This window comes from Danio rerio, chromosome 10, assembly GCF_052040795.2.
Source record: "Danio rerio strain M-AB ecotype USA chromosome 10, GRCz13ab, whole genome shotgun sequence".
NCBI classification, from domain to species: Eukaryota; Metazoa; Chordata; class Actinopteri; order Cypriniformes; family Danionidae; genus Danio; species Danio rerio.
This window is the reverse complement of record NC_141030.1, coordinates 17,770,107-17,791,740: the sequence shown is the minus strand read 5'-3', so window position 1 is coordinate 17,791,740 and position 21,634 is coordinate 17,770,107. Positions and strand designations below refer to the sequence as shown.

At 36.4% G+C, this 21,634-nt stretch overlaps 2 protein-coding genes across 5 annotated transcripts in view; one reads left to right on the top strand and one right to left on the bottom strand.

Moving 5' to 3' along the window:
- The window catches only part of apba1b (amyloid beta precursor protein binding family A member 1b), a 183,113-nt gene that overhangs the window by 108,735 nt on the left and 52,744 nt on the right, over positions 1-21,634 (bottom strand). The gene's annotated exons all lie outside the window — the stretch shown is intronic.
- The window catches only part of tjp2a (tight junction protein 2a (zona occludens 2)), a 68,624-nt gene that overhangs the window by 33,565 nt on the left and 13,425 nt on the right, over positions 1-21,634 (top strand). For 3 of the 4 annotated variants that reach the window (NM_001201571.1, NM_001201570.1, XM_087269641.1), the window contains 12 exon segments: positions 5,961-6,014; positions 9,032-9,156; positions 12,493-12,595; positions 12,739-13,462; positions 13,543-13,646; positions 15,197-15,350; positions 17,157-17,268; positions 18,927-19,045; positions 19,220-19,322; positions 20,137-20,287; positions 20,383-20,491; positions 20,742-20,961. In NM_001201571.1, the coding sequence (NP_001188500.1) occupies positions 5,970-6,014; positions 9,032-9,156; positions 12,493-12,595; positions 12,739-13,462; positions 13,543-13,646; positions 15,197-15,350; positions 17,157-17,268; positions 18,927-19,045; positions 19,220-19,322; positions 20,137-20,287; positions 20,383-20,491; positions 20,742-20,961 (2,069 nt within the window). In that variant the 5' untranslated portion in view covers positions 5,961-5,969. 4 annotated transcript variants of the gene reach the window in all.

Below are 21,634 nucleotides of genomic sequence, written 5' to 3'. Positions count from 1 at the left end.
GACAAAAAGTACAAAAGGAGAAAACATATTGCTTTAAATTTTTAGTAGTGTGTACGGCATGCATAACTCGTGCATAAAATTTTCAGACGATAACATTATGCTAAATTATTATTCATTGATGTGTTTTTTAAAGGTATAAGTGAAGGTTATACAGTGTATCAATTAATGCAATCTCCTCTAAAAAGAAAAAAACCCTGCAAGTTCTAAAAGATGTCAAGGTTAAAGAAAGGTAAAAAAAAGGAACTTAAAAGTTATGTAATGCATTGCTTTGCATAAAAAATAACTAAGTATTGCACCTAGCTATTTTTGAGGAGTAATTCAATATTTTAATGCATTACTTTCAAAAGTAACTTTCGCCAACACTTATCATGAAAAGCCTAGATATTATTGCCCTGTTAGTACTTTAAACAGATGTAAATATTGCCGTCTGAACATCGGTGGGCTCTACGTCTTTTTGCTTCCAAACAAACTCTGGTATGGTTTAATGGAAATATGTCTTGCTTATAATTGACCGATGCTGATCGACAGCTTATCCATGACTGCTCCTCAGAAAATCAGATAGGATTTGGTTTTACACCTCAGTTTACATCAGCCTGTTGCTCTCAGAGAGCTGCTGAGTGTGAGAAATCAATTCTTTGGCATCGTTCTTCAGTAATCTGTTCTGGTTGTCACCGAAAACAGAATTGAGGGCAGCACACACATGCCGCACTTTAATCCTTAGAAGACCGAATTCGAAATCCATTATAGATCAAAGAACATTGGTCACATTTAGCACAGCACAATTTACTAATACAGTCCTATCATAGCGCGCCATTCAATCCTATACGGCTTTAAACAATCACAGTTTCTTCGAAAACAATGACGCTGAGGTGCTCCAAACCCCGTAATCCTTCACATTTGTAATTAAAGTGATGAAATCTCTGCTAATCTAGCCTCTCGCATTCAGAAGCTCATTTTACAATCTCAATCCAGGAGCGTAGATGACCAGAAAGTGCCGCTCGCCCCTCTATAAAGCTTTTAGCGTCAACCCAGATACAGCTGTGTCATTTGATGAATTTCAAAGGAATTTTTAATTTAATACCTCAGCTAGCAGACGGCTTCTCGCCGGCCCCGTTTTTGTGTGGCGTGGCTGCCGTGGGTCGCTGTGGACAGTGGGATTTGCGCAGAATGTAGGCCAGCGGCATCAGTCTTACGTCAAAGGCAGACAGATGCATTGTGCTGAGGGGTGATGCGCTTTGGCCCAGAGATATTGTGTTCACGGGAGAGGTGACAACATGAAGACGGTCCTCTCGCTGCACAGGAAATGGGTGCACACCATGAAGGCCATCCGCATCCTCCAGGGCATCGTAAGCGCACTTTCAGCTCTTTCGCAGCACGAATTCACCTGTTACTGTCTTCTAGAGTGCAACTTTTAGTTTAGGTGGTTGTGCTTGTATTTGTTTCTCTACTGTCAGTGCATAGGTTGACACTTAAATTTGAAATATTAGCAATGTGCAAAGTTTTAGTTATGGGTAATAGTATGAGTATATGCCGTAAAAATATTTGAAGATTATTTGTGTACATTTTGCATGAACATACTGTTTTAGGATTTACATTTCACATTTTGTTTGTGTGTGTGTGAGAGAATAAAAAACAATTGTAGGGTCATTAGCTGTTTTTCTGTGACCTATTGGTAGATAGTAGTGACTATGGTGTAAAAATGGCTTTGACACAATTTATTAATGTTCTTGTGGTGTTGAATTTTTCCACTTAAATTGAAATTTTTATTACTTTTTTTGTAATGAAAATTAGTCAAAAATTGGTTGGGAGACTTTATTAAAACTGAGTTTAATGCTTTGATTTAGGCATGGCTTTAAAAGTGTGTGTGTGTGTGTGTGTGTGTGCGTGTGCGTGTGCGCGTGTGCGTGTGCGTGTGTGTGTGTGTCTGTTTTTGCTGTGTTGGATTGTGAATGAAATATGTGTTTCCTTTACAAAATGCTACAGTGTGATTGTGCTTTGTTTATATTAATAGTTTACTGTAGGAGAGATGAAGCATATTTCCACACTGTAAAAACTAAATTCATAAAATTTACGGTAAAAAAAACGGCAGCTGTTTTTGCCAGTATTTTACCGTTAAAAATACGGTACAAACCGTAAAAAGTAATTTCTCATTTTTACAGTAAACTACCGTATTTCATTCATTTATAAATATAATATGTCTGTATTTTGAATTACCAACAGCTACACATATTTTGTTACACACATAGACACGTTAACACAGCCATATGCAGGTGATGATGAGAAAGTTGTATTGAGTCAATGCTCATTACAAACAACTTTACCCACAAGCAGACAAGTGTATCAGTGTATAAGGTGCTCAGTGTCATTCACACAGCTACTAAACACCAGTATGGTAACACGCATAAAACGAAAGTCATTAAATAAACATTGTTTATCAACAATAGATGTAACATAAATCTTTAATGTATAAATGATGGAGAAACAACTAAAAAGATCCATAATAATGTCAACAAAAATCATAAAAAGTGATGTGCCATGCAGGGAATTCTAGGAAAGTCAGTTTTCCGTTATTCGCCGTATATATTTAGGAAATATACTGTTAACCAGGTTACGAATTTTTACTGTAGCAGTTTTACAGTTTTTTTAACCGTTGAAATCACGGCAATTTTTTACTGTGCAGACTCTTTGCAGTTGTTTGCTCTACCACACAAACACACATCTATTAAATAGTTTTTAATATTTGAGAATTGTTCATATAGGTAAATGCTAAAATGATGCTGAGTGGCAACCCAGGGCTAGAATTGGTTATATTTGTTTAGTTGGATATGTGCAGTAGCATTTTTCTTTACATTTTGTTTTTTTCATATTCCATCTTGTACTTTTTAAATTGTTGGATTTTGTATTTGTAAATACTTTTTTGTGCTATTTTTGAAACTGAAAAAAGTTTATCTAAACAGTTGTAATCATCAATGTTACAGTTTACCAATTACATCTATACAATTGACAAAATTATTTACACTTTTTGGACATGAAATGTGTGTTTATTTTCTTTTTTAGATTTTAATTGTATTTGTTATTGTTAATAATAATATTTTCATTTTTATTATTACGTTTCCTTGCTTTGAGAAATGTTTGATTCTGTACAAAAACAACAGTTTTAGATTTTTTTTTGACAATCCTGAGGTTCTGTGTAGAGGTTATGACAATTTATTTGCAGAAATACAAAAGTGATTCTCCAGGGATGAAGTGTTTGAAGTGATGTGTTTCATAAAATGTGCATGTTGTGCAGATAATTCCCTTATTATGACTTTCACAACTCCACGTATTTTGCTTCTTGGAAATTATAGGGCTCTATATAAAAAGTAGGGCAGTTACTTAAAAATCCCTTGCTTTCAAAATAAAAACATTATTCTAAAACTAAACCAGCGGGGTCATGCTTGACATTCAGTCCACTGACCTAAAAACTCCTAAAGATCATTTGAGCGCTGTAATCTAGAACGTTGTGTTACGTGGCTTTTTTTTTAACTGTACACTATTAAAGTTGTCATTTACATGAACTTAAAATGCACAACATCAAAATGTAATAAATAAGGTACACCTTTATACATTTTTGACCTTCATTTTTAAGTTGATGGCCATGAATATTGCGATTATTCATATTTTATGGTGGTTTAAAATCAGGTTACAGCACAAAAAGAAAACGAGTGAAAATCATTTAGACATTAAATGCTAAATGCATCAGTTATGTGCCAGTTGTGGATTCTAGGTTGAGAATTATTTAGGGCAATACTGGGATGCAGATTCAGCTGAGGAGATTAAAGAGCAACAATCGTAATCGGTTAGTGTGCGCACGGGTGGATGAAAAGGTAACTAGAGGCGTTTACAGCTCTCTGACTGATGCCGATGGTCATGTTTATGGTGTCTAACTCTGTGACCATGCTTCATCTTGACATAATCACTTAAATAATGTAGGCTTTATAGTTTATAGTTTTCATGCTGTACATTTCCTATAAAGGCATCGTTCACCTTATTTTATTTATAATATTTAATTGTTTACTCACTCTTAAACCTTTAGGATTTTCTTTCTTCTGTTGAACACAAAAGAAGATATCTTGAAAAATGTTGTAAACCTGTAACCATTGACTTCCATAGTATTTGTTTTTTACTATGGATTTCAATGGTTTCTTCAAGATATCTTATTTAGTGTTCAACAAAAGAAAGAAATTAATAAAAGTTTTGAACCACTTGAGGGTGAGTAAACATGAGTTAATTTGCACTTTTGTGTGAACTACGTATATTATGATTATATGATTTTGATTGTAATTACAAGTTGAGGAATTTGCACCTACAGGAACTGTTATGACTGTTTGAGGGGTAAATTTGGTTAAGACGGCTTTGTGCATTAAGTTATGATACACGTACTTGTATATTGACTTAAGCAAACCTGAAACTAATTACCGAATTCTGTGTGAAATGGAAATTCCTATAAATGCGTGTGTCATAAGGGCAGATGCGACACAAACTGTGCCTGTGGTGTCATTATGAGGTGTAACTGTAGATGGCTTTTTTAATGCTTATGTTTTATGGGTCTTTATATGCTCTTTGTAATAATACACATCAATGCAGATTTTGAAAGGGATAGTTTGAAAATTTTGCCATTTACTTACTCTTCACTTGTTTAAGCACATTTAAGTTTCTTTCTTCTAATGAACAAGAAAGAAGATATATATATATTACTTTTCTGTTCAACAGAATAAAGAAACTCATAAAGGTTTATAATCATGTGTAGGAGAGTAAATAATGAGTAAATTCTAATTTTAGGTAAACTGTCCCTTTAAATGCCAACATTGATCTTTTGGTCAGTGCAGTTTTATGAAAATGTTTTCATGTTATGAAAGTCCCTACAATTTTATCAATAAATTAGAGTAAGAATATAAATTTATTTTAACTATAATACATATTAAGAGGGGAAAAAACTTCCTTGTTTTTTATTTCTATCTTTACATACATGTTTGTTAAAGGCAAGTGTTATTCCTAAAAATTAAAGACAGTTGAATGGAATATTCAGTTGGTTGTTAACTGTTGCTTTTGATATGAAAGCAGTTAGGTCATCCTTATACAGCAGTAGGTGAGATCTAGGGCTGGACGATTAATCGAAAAGTAATCGTAATCGACATTCAGAACCTATGATCAATCAAATTTTTCCACGACGATTTTTACAGTACCTTTCCCTACGTGTCACTTGACCCCGCTCTGTTAAAGACTGTGGCTGATTTCTACTTTTGCGGCTTGCACTTTGCAGCGACATCTGATCTCTGGTCAAGTAGGACGATGGACTCTTTCTTTGCACCACATTGACGATGATTGGAAGCTGCGCCACAGATGCTTTTAGATGGCATTTAAAACTTGTCATTGAACTGTGATGGCAAATTAATACAATAAATTGTTCAATTAATTGAGATTTTGATTGTAGGCCAAATCGCCCAGCCCTCCAGAGGTCAGTTATTTTCACTCTCAAGAAAGTTGTATTTGTAATTGAATTCATGTAACAACAAAGACACAGTTTGTTTAGTAAGCTACTGCTTCAAAAAACGAAAATCCCATGTTTACTTTTCTCCTTTGCTGTACTACAATCATGGTGAACCAGGGACTTAAAAACTGAACTGAACCATCGTTTTTGTGGACCACTATTACATACCTATCAAATGGTTCTTTTCTTGCAGTTCTCCTTAATTTATTGGTTCTGGGTGCATACAGTGTATTAATGATTTTCCTACGAGTTTTAGATCTTCAGTTCATTGTTTATTTCGTTTGCCCTGTGTAATTGGGCTGGACCCTCGTATACTTTTTCACTGCGGCAGCACCACACTGCAGATTTTGCTCAGTAGATCACTGATGTCTGCTGTAATTTGACTCTGTCCATCACTGTCCTACAAATAAGCCTGTTTCTTCTGTTTCAGAACCCAGTCATGGAGGAGACGGTGTGGGAGCAGTACACTGTGACCCTACAGCGGGTGAGTAATGCATCTGAACCTCTGATTGCTAACTTCTAGGACCACATTTACGTAAAGGACAAGATGTTATTTCAATGAAAAACACTGATGCAGGAACTCATTTCCATAATGATCGAAGCAATCTATCAAGAGCAGGAAAGAATGACACTAATAATGTTGCTTGCTTGTCTTGCATTCTCTTAACATTGACATGAGTGGAGAATTGGGAAGCGCTTGCTATTCGTTCAACTTTATTTAGATAGAAAAAGAGTTATTTTTATTTAGAATGACAAAATGTTTGCTCAACTGACCTAGATCGGGTGACTGGCCTTTGTTTAATTGTATTGCTATTCTAGCTTAGTGTACTTTGAAAACCATGAGTTTAGTAGGTTTATATCTATAATAGTTATCATGACCTCTTATTAGAAGTAAGATTGCATTTAATTCAAGGGTGTACATCTAAGTGGACTAATAAAAATACTTGAAGTACAAATACGGACATTTAAGGTGTCAGTCAGTTGTCTAATAATCAAGACTGAGGAGTATGTATCCTCAAGGTATGTCAACTGCTAAGGCGATTTTATTTATTTATTAAAGTATTTAAATTTTTATTTATTTTCGGGGTTTCATCTTTAATTGATAGGACAGTAGAGAGTATTCACAGGAAAGCGTGGGGAGCAGAAAGAGGAGAAGGATTGGCATAGGACTTCGAGGCTGGAATCGAAGTCTGGTTGCTGTGAGCACCAGAGTGCATGTGTGTGCACTAACCACTATGCTATTGCGGCTGACTTTATTTTATTTAGCAACATGAGCACCAAGGAGAATGAGTACAATAACAAAATAGTGCAAGAGGATAACCAAACACATAGAAAGTTAATATAAAGACGATAAGCAATTGATTGCCATTTCAACCCAAAATGTATTAAGGCTGATTTATACTTCTGCGTCAAGCGCACCCGTATGCTACGGCACAGTCTACTCGTCGACGCATAGCCCTACACCATGGCCGTAGCTGACGTGCACCTCTCAAAAAATGTAACCACATCGCAACGACGCATAGCGCAAGCTCTGTGATTGGTCGGCTTGTTAGCACTGATGAGTCTGAGCGGTACCGATAGCTGCGTGAGCCCGATGAAACGATTGTTTATAAGTGTGGAGTCCCGTGAAGGAGCTCTGGATGGAAAGTTTTGTTTTGTGTTTACCTCATGGTTAAAGTTGTTGCACGTCTGCCAGTTCTTGCCTCAAAATGAGCGAGTTTGAGCCACTTGTACATTCAGAAAGCGTTCAGAAAAAAAACAAAACACCAGCGAAAAAAATTGACACAGAGGAACATTATTACCTCACTGACAACTAGTGTTTCAGGAGTGTTACTGCAGACCAACAGAAACAGCGCGCAGAAGTATAATTGCACAGCTACGCATGTTGCATGCGCCGTAGGTTACGCCAGTCATTTGATGCAGAAGTATAAACCAGGCTTTAGATTGGCATCAGATAATAACTGAACTCAAGTTAAACTGGTGTGTGCACTAAAAAGACAGAATAGGGTCGTTGGACCAAATTGGGTGGACTCTAACACACAAACACACACACATTTTTTTCCGTGACTTTTGCCTCTAGAGTAAAATGAACATCAATGAATGCTGTATATCCCAGTAAATTGATGCTTCGATCAGGATTTTTGCAGACAATACAGAGTAACAATTCCTTAGCATTATTCTGATGCTTTAAGTTTTATAATCCATAAAGCATGTTTTTACTCTAAGAATGATACTTAAGTGGAGATCTCTCTTTACCTAAGAGAATAAATTAAATCTCTTGTAATTCCTTAAACATGCCTCTTATAATCATTCAGTGTGTACATGTTATATTCAGAAGCAGCTTTACAGAAAATTATAAATAAAGCAGAAACAAAAAATTACTAAGAAAAGGTCATTTGAAACATTGCAAATGATGGAAGAATTCAACATGTCTCAATGAAGATTGGGGCACAAGTTTGATGCATAAGTAGTTAAAATCCACACCTATAAACCCATTGCTTTTTACTAAAAGGAAATAAGTCTGTAAACTACTGTTTATTGCAGTAAGTATATTACGATAAGTTTTATTAATAAATATTCAAGAAAAAAAAAAAATATATATATATTCAACTTATATATATACTTATATATATATATATATATATATATATATATATATATATATATATATATATATATATATATATATATATATATATATATTTTCATAATATTTCCAGCCAGGTTTTAGTGAACTTGCAATATTGTTGAAAACGTAGAACCTTTAGTTCTGATATGTAAAATATTTCAGTGCTTATACGTCCTCTGCTTGTAAACTCATAAACAAACAATTGTGATGGGTTTATAACAGGAGTGGCCAACCCTGTTCCTGGAGAGCCACCTTCCTGCAGATTTCAGTTGCAACCCATATCAAACACACCTGCCTGTAATTATCATGTGGTGTTCAGGTCCTAATTAATTGGTTCAGGTGTGTTTGATATGGGTTGCAACTGAAATCTGCAGTAAGGTGGCTCTCCAGGAACAGGGTTGGCCACCCCTGGTTTATAAGATCATCCCTATTTTATACCTTTAAATACTTCCTAAAATTTGCTTCTGAAAGGGAAATTCCAATGCAGTAAGATTAAACTTAAATCAAACTTTTGTCTTTTCATCACATTTTTTTTTCCACTGTGTCTCTACAGTAACCCCTAGACGTAATTTTAACACTGTGATTATGTTTCCAGCTGGTGTTGAGGTGTGTTTTTGAGAATCTGATCACAAGTGAATGACACCAAAAAAAAAGGCAAAAAAAAAATGTTAAGTCCAGTTTTCTTACTAGCTCTGACTCTAACACAAACCCACAGAATTCTGCATAGGTTTGCAGTAATTCATGCAGGAACAAAAGCTGATGTAAAACATGCTGACTGTACATGCTGATTAAAAGATCGGAAAAACCCTCCACATCAATTAATGTATGGATTCATTACATTTTTATGAAACCAATTCTATTCCTTGATGTAGGACTCCAAGATGGGCTTTGGCCTAGCGGTGTCTGGAGGACGGGACAATCCAAACGAAGAAAGTGGAGAAATGTCAATCGTCATATCTGATGTGCTGCAAGGGGGTCCAGCCGATGGCTTGCTGTTGTAAGCTATAATATTATATTTCTTTCAACACAGCCCTCAACCTGTGATAAGATTTGTAACACTTAAATGCAAAAACTGTTGTAGGGTTGAAACTACAGAAAGATTTGTACCAATTTCAAATACTTTTAAGCGAATTAATTAAATTTAAAGTTAATTAAAAATAATGATGAATATAAAACTCCTTGTTGCGCAACAAAAAGCATGGCTTCTGCATCAATAAATCATGTGACTGGATATTCAATTTAATTCATCTTTATTTCTACAGCACTTTTACAATGTGGACTGTGTTAAAGCAGCTTAACATTTTATAAGCTTAACATTCATAACAATTTCTAGTAAATTGAAATAAAAAAAAAGTGTCAGTCCAGTTTTAAAGCTGAAGTTCAGTTTGGTTCTGTGTGTTCACTGCTGAAAGTCCAAACACTGAACAGCAAATCCATCAGTGTGCATCTCCACAAACCAAACAGGTCAGTGGCGACTGTGTCGATATTGAGATCAACTAGTCGACCTATAAAGGCAAGATAGAGTGACAGCATTTATTATTATATGCTTCATCTATGCTCTGTTGCACAAGACATTTATTATGCAGGAAAAATGGTTAAGTTTCTTTGTTTGCAGCAACTTCCACTTTTATTATTAATCATTTACATCAGCTTTCCGTGAAGTGTTTGATGTTTTTTTTTTTTTCTCTAGGCCAGTGGTTGTCAAACTTTTTTCACCAAGTACCACCTCAGAAAAAATTAGTCTCTCCAATTCTCACCATAATGAGCAGTATTGAAATACAGTAGCGTATTAGTAGCCCAGTAAAGCAGCTACAGTTCTGCACAGCTCAAAAAACTTGGCAGATTAATTCCTATTATTAAGAATATTTATTATTGTCAGCCACTTTAAACATAAATAGTCTGAATGTTAACTCTGCACTGTGCTTATATGTAAAAAAATAAATAAATAACTAAAAACATCAACATTTTAATTAAAATGTGCTTAAGGTAAAAAGAAAAGTGCTGTACTTTTAATGTAAAGTATTAACATATAGTAGCCAATTCATCAACAACGAAAATGTTGCCTGGACCTTAGAAATATATAGGCTATATTTACATTTACATTTAGATTTAGTCATTTAGCAGACGCTTTTATCCAAAGCAACTTACAAATGAGGACAAGGAAGCAATTTACACAACTAAGAGCAACAATGAATAAGTACTAAAGGCAAGTTTCAGGTCTGTAAAGTCTAAGAAGGGAAGTATTAGTAGTTTTTTTTTTTTTTTTTTGTACAGTTAGTGTGATATTCAAAGAGGCAATTGCAGATTAGGAAGTGAAGTGGAGACTAAATAGTTGAGTTTTTAGTCGTTTCTTGAAAATAGCTAGTGACTCTGCTGTTCTGATGCAGTTAGGGAGTTCATTCCACCAACTGGGCAGATTGAGCGTGAGCTTTCGCGAGAGTGATTTTTTCCCTCTTTGATGGAACCACGAGGCGACGTTCATTCACAGAACGCAAGTTTCTGGAGGGCACATAGATCTGCAGAAGTGAGAGCAGATAAGAAGGTGCTAGGCCAGAAGTCACTTTGTAGGCAAACATCAGAGTTTTGAATTTGATGCGAGGAGCAACTGGCAGCCAGTGCAAACGGACTAGCAGCGGAGTGACATGTGCTCGTTTAGGTTCATTGAAGACAACTCGTGCTGCTGCATTCTGGAGCAGTTGAAGAGGCTTGATAGAGTTAGCTGGAAGCCCAGCTAGTAGAGAGTTGCAGTAATCCAGTTTGGAGAGTACAAGAGCTTGAACAAGGAGTTGAGCTGCATGTTCAGATAAGAAGGGTCGGATCTTTCTGATGTTATAGAGTGCAAATCTGCACGATCGAGCAGTTCTAGAAATGTGGTCAGAGAAGTTTAGTTGGTCATCAATCGTTACTCCAAGGCTTTTCACCATTTTGGATGCAGTAATGGTTGCCCCATCCATCTGGATTGAAAAGTTATGGTGTAGAGTCGGGTTGGCAGAAACTACAAGCATTTCCGTTTTTGCGAGGTTCAGCTGAAGATGATGATCTTTCATCCAGTGTGAAATATCCAACAGGCAGGCTGAGATACGAGCTGGAACCGAGGGATCATCAGGATGAAAAGAGAGGTATAGCTGGGTATCATCAGCATAGCAGTGGTAGGAGAATCCATGTCTCTGGATGACTGGTCCTAGAGATGATGTGTAGATGGAGAAGAGAAGTGGCCCAAGAACAGAGCCTTGAGGTACCCCAGTGTTTAGATGCTGTAGGTTGGACACCTCTCCCCTCCAAGACACCCTGAATGACCTGTCAGAGAGGTAAGATCTGAACCATTGTATAACAGTGCCCGCAACGCCCAGTGACTCAAGCGTAGATAGCAGGATCTGGTGGTTGACAGTGTCAAAAGCAGCTGACAAGTCCAGCAAAATGAGGACTGATGATTTAGAGTCTGCTTTAGCCTGTCTGAGATCCTCCACGACCGAGAGCAGGGCAGTCTCAGTTGAGTGGCCTTTCTTAAAGCCGGATTGCTTGTTGTCCATGACATTGTTTTGAGTAAGAAAGTCCAGAACTTGATTGAACACTACTTTCTCCAGAATCTTGGCCATGAATGGAAGCAGGGATACTGGTCTGTAGTTTTCAAGTAGCGTATGGTCCAGGTTGGGTTTCTTTAGCAGTGGGGTTACCCTAGCCTGCTTAAATGTAGTGGGGAATAAACCAGAGTCAAGAGATGTGTTAATTATGTGAGTCAGTGTTGGTATGACTGCAGGAGAGATGGCTTGCAAGAGATGAGAGGGAATGGGATCGAGTGGACAGGTGGTTGCATGGCTAGATAGCACAAGTTTGGACACCTCAGACTCAGAGAGCTGAGAAAAAGAGGTGAGTGTGTGTGGTGTTGGTGTTGTATCTTGCGTGTTTGTTGTAGGTGCAGCAAATTGAGCACTGATTTTTGCAGTTTTGGTGCAGAAGAATGTAGCAAAGTCATCAGTAGTAAGTGTGGAGCAGTAGTATATGTCATATAATGAATATTATTATATGTCATATTCATTTATAAATCATTTTTGATCAATTTTGAAATATATGTAGTATGTACATATGACATATTTGATTCCTCCGCGTTCCACTTGAAGGAAGCCTGTGTACCACTAGTGGTACACGTACCACAGTTTGAGAACCACTCACTGCTCTAGAATATATGAGATGTAAATTGTGTTTCTTACTCCAATTACTCTCCGTACTCTTATTTTCCACAGATAAATTTGCAACAGTGGATGAAAACATTGGAAAATTGTTGGAACCTTAATTATAGAGATTGCGCTTAACAGTGTTTTATGATGTTCTACAGTGAAAATGACAGAGTGGTCCAGGTCAACACTGTGCCGATGGACGGTGTCCCACACTCCTTTGCAGTCCAGACTCTCCGCAAATGTGGCAAAGTTGCCAAAATTGTAAGTTAATCATTTTAAATTATAAAAAAATAAAAGCATGCTAAAAAAAGCCAAGTATACTTTGTAAACTATGTTTAGACTATATATATATATATATAGCATTGTTTCAGTTTTAAAAAATTGTCCCCTATTTTGATCACCAGACTGTAAAGCGATGTAGAAAAATTCCTGTCAACCTGACCAAGCGTGCTGCATCCCCTGATGATCGTGTCTTCAGTGGCGACTACAACGATGATTACGACTATGAACAGGACCAGCACAGCATCTACAGCGGACGCAGCTACCCTAACCGTGATACTAGTTTAGAGCGTGAGCGCAGCGGCTATGCTGACGAGCGTGAACGGGACTATGATCGCAGTCGGGGGAGGAGCATGGAGCGCGGCGTGAGCCCTGATAGACAATACAGGCGGGACGGCAGCCGCGGACGAATGCTGGACAACGAGCGCAGCCCCGACCCCCGTTACAGAAGTGAAAATACCTTGGATCGCGACCGCAGTCCAGACCCCCGTTATCGAAGTGAACGCACGCTGGACCGCAACTACAGCCCAGAGCGAGGTCGCCGCTTTCGCAGCGAACACAACCTGGACCGAGAGCGAAGTCCAGACACACAATACCGCAGCGATCGCACACTGGACAGAACACACAGTCCAGATACACACTATAGGCCTGAACCTGCTCGGGGGTACAGCAGAGAGAATCTCACCAGTGACAATGAGCGCAGGAGGTATGGCTCACATAAAAACGAACCCATGAAGAAGAGCAACAGCCAAGACCGATTGGATCGTTCGCCTTCACCTGCACCACTCCGACACAATGCCTTGGAAAAGCCACTCAGTGTTACTCTCCTCAAAAACCGTCCCAATGATGGTAGGTAATGCTTCATCTCATTTACATTTTTGTTGTTTGTTTCAGCGTAAATCTTAAGCTCATATTTTGTTTTTTTTTAGAATATGGCCTTCGTCTAGGCAGTCAGTTGTTCATCAAAGAGATGACGAACACAGGCCTTGCATCCAGGGAAGGCAAACTACAAGAAGGAGACATTATTCTGAAAGTATGTTTCTGGAACGACCACATAAAACATGGGGCACAATAGTTGCGCTCTGCAGTTGCACTCATTTTGTCCATAGGGAACTAATAATCTATTAAAGACAGATTTGCTTTGAGCTCTGAGGTTGTTAATTAATTGTATATGCTTTCTTGAAGCCATCTTTCCAAGCTTGTTTCCTGTCTAAAATAATTTTCCATCCTAATAAAGTTGAAAAAAAAAAATACTATGCACCGAAATAAAAATTCTGGGCTGATTTTGAAAATTCTGGTAAAAGTAATTTTGTAAGACTTTTTAAAAATGTAACTCAGTAACTCAAATTCTACTAATTTAAGACATATGGTATACATATGGTTACATGAGCGGAATATCCACAGAGTGGAATATTGAGCAATTATGAACTTTGACCATGGCATTCGTGCAAGCTAGCCTACAGTGAAATGCTATTGAAATGGATGGGTTTCAAACCCCAGTGATTTCTGTGTTTGGCGTGAAAGCCGGTGTACACCCCAGAGTAACAATAGCTGAAGGGAGAGTGAAACCAATGCACTGAACACTGGTGAAGCGTGGCCTTTTTTTGGCTCATATTTTTACCCCTTTTTATCACAGAAATGCCATTTTCAGCTGGTAACTTTGCTCGAGCACGTGAGTGACAATCACACAGTATGAACTATCAAGGACGCGATCTGAGAGAATCGCAGATGAGTCGCCAATGCCTGTGAGATATTTGGCGTGTTAAATATCAGGAGCTGTCGGCGATTCAAATCTTGCCGGTTGAAATGTGTTCTGACTGAAAAGAACATCGGCGATTACCTACAGCCAATGAGAGAGCAGCGTCCATTTGTGTGTGTGTACCTGCAGGCCAGCAGTAGGTTGAGGGAGAAGTTAAAAGCGCTCATTTTTAGTTTATTTGGACCCAATAAGTGCAGGAAAAACTAGTGGAGGTTTGACAGGAGCACCCGTGTCTGACGTTTCATACAGAAAGTTAAAGTCTAGCAGAAATTGCTAAGTCCCTTCAAACCCAGGTGAGCAAATATGTATATGTATTTTCTACCCCATTAAAGGCTTCTTTCTTGTTATGTAGTTAATAACAAACGATATACTATGTGTTTATGCCTGTGAGATGTAATTTAGACAAAGTTTTTGGCGATTCTCCCTATTGTAAAGTCATGCAATGTGAGAGCCCCTGTCGCCGATCCTTCTTGAAGTGTAAACAAAGCAACGACAAAACGCTAGCCCAGATAGTCATGCAGTGTGAAAACATCTGTGACTCGACTACTTTAAAAATCCTGCAGTCTGAACTCAGCATAAATGTTTCTTTGATGATTTTCTGCTTGCTCTTTGGTAGGGATTATAACACTATAACAAGACTTTTAAAAGTCCCTATGGAAATTTTTTTCAGAACCAGTGATGCAGAAAAACTAGAAAGAAACTTATGCATGCTGTAGCAACCACATGTACCTGCTAGATAAATGCTCACTGAGCATTACAGATATATAACTCAGACTTTTTTCTAGTGCTGTATATGTTATTTATTAATGCTTATGTTGTGTTAGATCAACGGTACGGTCACAGAGAATCTGTCTCTGAGCGATGCAGGGAAGCTGATTGAGAAGTCTCGTGGAAAGCTGCAGCTGGTGGTGCAGAGGGATCGCAGTCAAGTGCTCATCCGCATCCCACCAATGGCAGACAGCGACTCGGAAATGGATGGTGAGTGGATCTCAAGACCCTATTAATGAAGTAAAAATGCTGTCATTTATTTATTAGCAATTTTTTTGCTTACAATAACAAAAAAGTGGCATGTTTTTAGACATGTTATTATTTACTATTATAAAAATTCACAAAATATAATATTTTTATTTGGATGAAGTGTTATAAGGCATTTATAAAATGAAATTAATACTACCATTTTCACTCAAACCCGTACTTAATAAATCCACTAAATCAAGAGAAACAGAATTTTCAAGTGGTCTCTCAATTATGTATTCCATCAGTAATTAGGATCTTTGCATACATGTCATTTATTTAATATGAATATCTATCAATATCAGGATATGAGATTACCTATATGGTGATATGAGGTTTTTGTCATATTGCCCTATTCTGTCCTGTGCTTATTATTAACTTGATTAAAAACTTAAAAAATATGTAAAACTTGCCAATTAATGAGTATTTTAGGGCTGTGATGTGATCGTTTTATGTCAGCAAGTTTTTTTTATGGTGGATCTGACATTTTAGTGGATGTCTGTGTCTTATATTTCATGATATTTTTGCGGTACCCAGCTCTAATCTCTCAGAGACCTTTGACCTTTCGAGTTTTTCCAGCTGCTGTGCTGACGCTGAATTGGAAAGAGTGGCTTTTGGTTTGGGGAGGATTACATAAACCTTCCCCATAATCCAAAGCTTATAAAATGTCATTTTGTAAACTCCAGTAAGACTTGTGCCATGTTTTGAAAATCATTTGTAAAACATGACATGTAAGAAAATATGTTTGATTTTATTGCGTTTTGTGTCATGCTTTTTCAGCTATTTTAGCGTCTAAATATAAGTAGGAACTTAATGCCCAAAGTGTACTGTTTTAATGTGCATTGTCAAATGTAGTTTTTTAAAGTAACCTTCTGTTTAACAATATGTGTGAACACTAGAAAGATTCCTCCTTCCTCCATTTCTTTCCAAAAGTTATGCACAATAAAGTTTCTTTGTACTCATGTAAAATAAAGTTTTAGATATCTATTAATTCCCTCACTAATTACCCCAAAACTATTAATTTCAGGACTTCCAAGAGTTCAGTAGTTTTTGAGATGGAAAAAAATATATATATACTTTTTCCATGATTTTGGTGTATTTTCACAGCAAACCGCAAGAATTGAAGCAAATAATGCTGAATGTTTTGAGAAAAGTCATAACAGAGTCAGTTATTTTAGGTTGCAAATATAAAAAAACAACAACTGCAAAATCCTGGAGGGTCTGGTAAGTTTAGACATTAGTTGTTTTATCATCTATTTTTCTTTTATAACTGTGAATCATCGGCCTGGTTCAATGTGGACAAACTAAGTACAATCATTCAATTAATCTTCGTCTTTATTTGTCTCCCTATGGAGAATTTTTTTCTTGGGCATTCGAGAGAGCAGAGTTCATTTAGTGACAAAACAAATATGAATAATAAATAAACAAGAAACAGTACAATATGCAAAATCCAACACATTTCCCAGACACAAACCAAAATACAGGAAGTTTAAAATGCATCCCTAAACAAAAAAATCCTGATTACAAACTTGGTTTGCTGGTGATGACATTTGTGTCATGAATACTGTACATCCATGTAAAAACTGAAGTATACTTTCGTCTTCTATCAGTCATGGCCAAATTCATCAGTTTGCACTGCAGAAATGAATGATCCCTGAATCATGCTTCTTGTTAAAGTGTGTGCTGATGACCTGTGTGTGTGTGTGTGTGTGTGTGTGTGTGTGTGTGTGTGTGTGTGTGTGTGTGTGTGTGTGTGTGTGTGTGTTGCAGACATCTCTGAGATCGAGTCGTACCGCTCATATTCTCCTCAGGAGGATCGGCGGAGTCATCACTCAGACCTCTCCTCACACTCCTCCAATGAGAGATTACAGGACAAAAACAGGTAATGCATTGTGAATTAAACCATGAACAAATATTGTCTGCAGATATTGGAGTACTGTAGCAAGAAACACTTTACAAGGTTCCATTGGTGGAATAAGTGTGGAGTAAGTTAGCGATAAATGTTATTTCAATAAATTCAGATGTTAATTAATTGCCGTTATAAATTCATCTTAGTTCAAAAATGACTTTCACTTAAATAACCTTTATTAATTACACAAAAAGGGATATCAAACTACAAAAACTACTTTGGTAGCAGGTGAGCAGAATAATCACAATTAGGTAGTTTGGGTCATACCCTACTCTTAGATAATGTGCAAATATCCAACACTCCACAGTCCTTATATAGTAACTCAAAACAGTGACATAAACCAACTCCTGAAACAGAGCCAGAAAACACACCCTTATTACACTACCATCAATATCCAAGCATAAAACATTTAAAATACAACATTCATCACAAACCATTTAAACCTCAAACCTTTACAATATACATACACAATACTATAACACATAAACAGTATGTAACAGACATGTATCGGAATGATCACATACCTGGACACAACTATGATAACTGTTAACCAGCATTAGCAACTCACAGCAATACCTGCTACAGGTATCCCTGACTGCACATCCTATTTTAATACACATGATTACACGCATTACCCCACTTAAAACTTGATATAACATGTTTATTCAAACTTAACTTTACCTCAGAAACCATTGACGCTGCCCAACCTTCCTTAATTTGTCTGTCTTGTCTGATTGGCGTTGTCTGCTTGGCGTGCACGCCACACTTCCTCCTCACAACTGCCGCTCCATTCATAAAAGCAGCAGATGACTGGAATTTACAGTATTTTGCCTAGCCTGCTGCATTACCAAACATACTATAAGGTTTACAGCTATTACAATAAGGAAGTTAAATCATTTTAAACAGAACTTTTTCTTTCTCCATGTAAAGCTGCTCGATTGGTACAACCAACAGTCCATCTCAATTAAGTGTATAACAAAGGTTTTTTAAAAAGAAATGTTATGCTAAATATATTTTGAATATGTATAACTAGAGTTTGCTCATTTTGACACATTATTTAAAATATGAGGCTGAGAAATAACTACGTTTTATTTTTTAAAGAGGAAGTTTTTAAAAATCCTTAGCGGTTTGCCCTGTAAAAGACTGAAATTTAGTTAATAATATAATCTTTAAAGATCTTAAATTTGACTTTGAAACCCAGCATAATCCCATTACCAAACTATCTACATTTGTAAAAAATGCATATTTATTTAAAACAAAAATTCGTCAAGTGATATAAAAATGTAACAAAATAAGTTCAAGAACAATCAGATGATCAGAATTTTTTACATGCTGCGTTGGTTTCGCTAAATGGCATAACATACATGCTAATTTTACAACTTAAAATTTTACAACGTAATTTTCAACTTAATAATACATTTTACAAGACGTATTTTTAACAACTAAGGCTGTTGTGTGTATTTTGTAGGTCCAAAATCCTTTGCAAAAATTACAAGTGTTCCCTAGAATTCTTTTGTATATCTGGGTTAAAATTTGAATGTATTATGAGAGTAAACTGACAATACATTGAATTGAAATGTTACAGAAAACTGTGTAGAGTTTAACTCCCTTTTTGCTTCTTTTCCTTGTAGAGAAGAGCCTCCTAAAAGACTGGCTAAAATGGGAGCGATGCCCACTCCATTTGTATCAGCACCGGTGGATCTGCCACCTCCACCTGTAGAGAAAGAAGAGCCTCGCAGCGAGTCTCCAGGTACCGCAGCTCCTCTGGACTGCAAATACAAATAGGAAAAAATCAATGCAGTATTCTATGATTTACTTATAACAAGATCTCATAATTCTACTGAATAAAAAGATCAGAAGAAACTTTAATGATGATGATGATGATGATGATGATGAGAAAATGTTTTTGTTTGTTTTTTTGCAGCTCCTCCTGTGGTAATTGCTGCTCCAAAAACTGTTCCAGTAAAAGCAAAACCTTTGCCAAAGGTTCCCTTGCTACCCAGTCCAGAAGAGCAGGAAATTTATGGGTTTGTTTTAATATAATGTACTTTTTTAAAGCTAAATTTAAATGTTTTTGCTAATATTTTTTTTACTAAAATAGTAGCTCTATGTTTTAATAAGGATTCATTAGTTAATGTTAGTTATTTACTTGCATGAATTAAGTATGAACAATACTTATACAGCACTTATAAATCATGGTCAACATTTACTAATCCTTTAATAAAATGCAGATTTATGCTTGTTAACATTAGTTAATGCACCATAAGTTAACATGAACTAACAATGAACAACTGTATTTGCATTCACATGAACAAATACTGTAATACATACCTTGTTTGTTGTTTGTTCATGTTAATAAATGCAATCTGTAACATTAATTAATTCAACCTTATTATAATGTGTAATCAATATTCAAAATAAAAAGAACCTAAATATTAATATTTTCTATTTTTTTAATAATAATAATAATAATTTCATTTAAAAAATACTGGGAAAGATGGTTGAGAACAAAAAGAATGTTTTAATTGGGATCCAAAGGGTTAATTTTATCCATATGTGTCTGGAATCTCCCCACAAGAGATGTGTGTGATGGGTAACCGTTAACATAACGTTGTATGGCAGGATCTGAGCAATATAAATATTTATGAATATAATCAAGATAGTATCTGATGACCATGATATCTATACCGTATGTCTTTTTGTTTATATGCTTGAAAGAGCTCTTTGTTCTGTATTTGTTTGAAAAATTGACTAAATAAAGTACACAAAAAATCATCCTCTGGTACTCGCTGAATGATTTATAAAGACAGCTTTGCGACTCTAACTGGAAATGTCCCACAGGCCCAACACTGTGATGGTGCGCTTTGTGAAGGGTGAAAGCGTTGGTCTGCGTCTGGCTGGAGGAAATGATGTGGGCATTTTCATCGCCGGCGTTCAAGAGGACAGTCCTGCCGAGGTGGAGGGTCTGCGCACTGGAGACCAAATAGTCAAGGTCAGGATTGCACGCTGCACAAGGCGAAATTGCGTGCCTCCTTAATTTATCCGAAATTTTATATATTGGTAATTTTTGTATTTATTGTCCTCCAGGTGAATAACATGGATTTTCGAGGCATGGTCCGTGAAGATGCAGTTCTGTATTTACTGGAGATTCCCAAAGGAGAGGATGTGACCATTTTGGCTCAAAGCAAACCCGATGGTACTTCAACACACCCCTCGTTTTTTATTTTGATTTTATTTTAGCTATTATTTATTTCTGTTAATGTCTTTTATTGTGCTATGAACATTTTTTATTATAGTATTTATTAAATGTTTGTAAATTTGATCTGTTTTTGCCATGCATAACCAGAGAAGCTGATATGGCTATAAACTCACTCTCCCAATACACCTCTCTGTAGTCCTAAGTTGTGTGTAAAATTGTGAGTAACTCTCTTCTGTTTCAATTTTAGTGTATAAAGACATCCTGGGGTCTGGACGAGGTGATAACTTCTTCATCAGGACTCATTTTGAATATGAGAAAGAGCTTCCCCAGAGCCTGAACTTCTCTAGAGGAGAGGTTTTTAAAGTGGTGGACACCCTGTATGATGGCAAGCTGGGAAACTGGCTCGCCATCCGCATGGACAAAGACAATCAGCTCCTGGAAAAGGGCATCATACCCAGCAAGAGCAGGTGAGACTCGTGTATAATGCGTGAATGCATTAATGTGAAACCTAGGGTTTTGAGACATGTATAGCTTAATATAACTTAGATGATGTGTCTTACTGAAATATGTAGAAGAAAACCAATGAAAGCTTTATGTTATTCAAATAATCAACATTGTCATATGCATTATTAAGTTACTTTAAAAGAAATTGTTCTTTACTAATTATTAATTACATCATTAAATTGTATTTTTAATTACACTGTAACTTCTCAATATTACTAAAAATTCACATACAGTTGAAGTCAGAAATATTAGCCCCCCTAAATTATTAGGCCGCTTGTTTATTTTTTCCCTATTTCTGTTTAACCGTGAGAAGATTTTTTTAACACATTTCTAAACATAATAGTTTTAATAACTGATTTCTAATATTTTCTTCTAATGTATTTTATCTTTACCATGATGCCTGTAATTAATATTTGACTAGATATTTTTCAAGACACTTCTATACAGCTTAAAGTGACATTTAAAGGCTTAACTAGGTTAATTAAGTTAACTAGGCAGGATAGGGTAATTAGGCAAGTTATTGTATAATGATGGTTTGTTCTGCAGATTATCGAGAAAAAATATAGCTTAAAGGGGCTAATATTTGGTCCCTAAAATGGTTCATAAAAAAATCAAAACTGCTTTTATTCTTGCCGA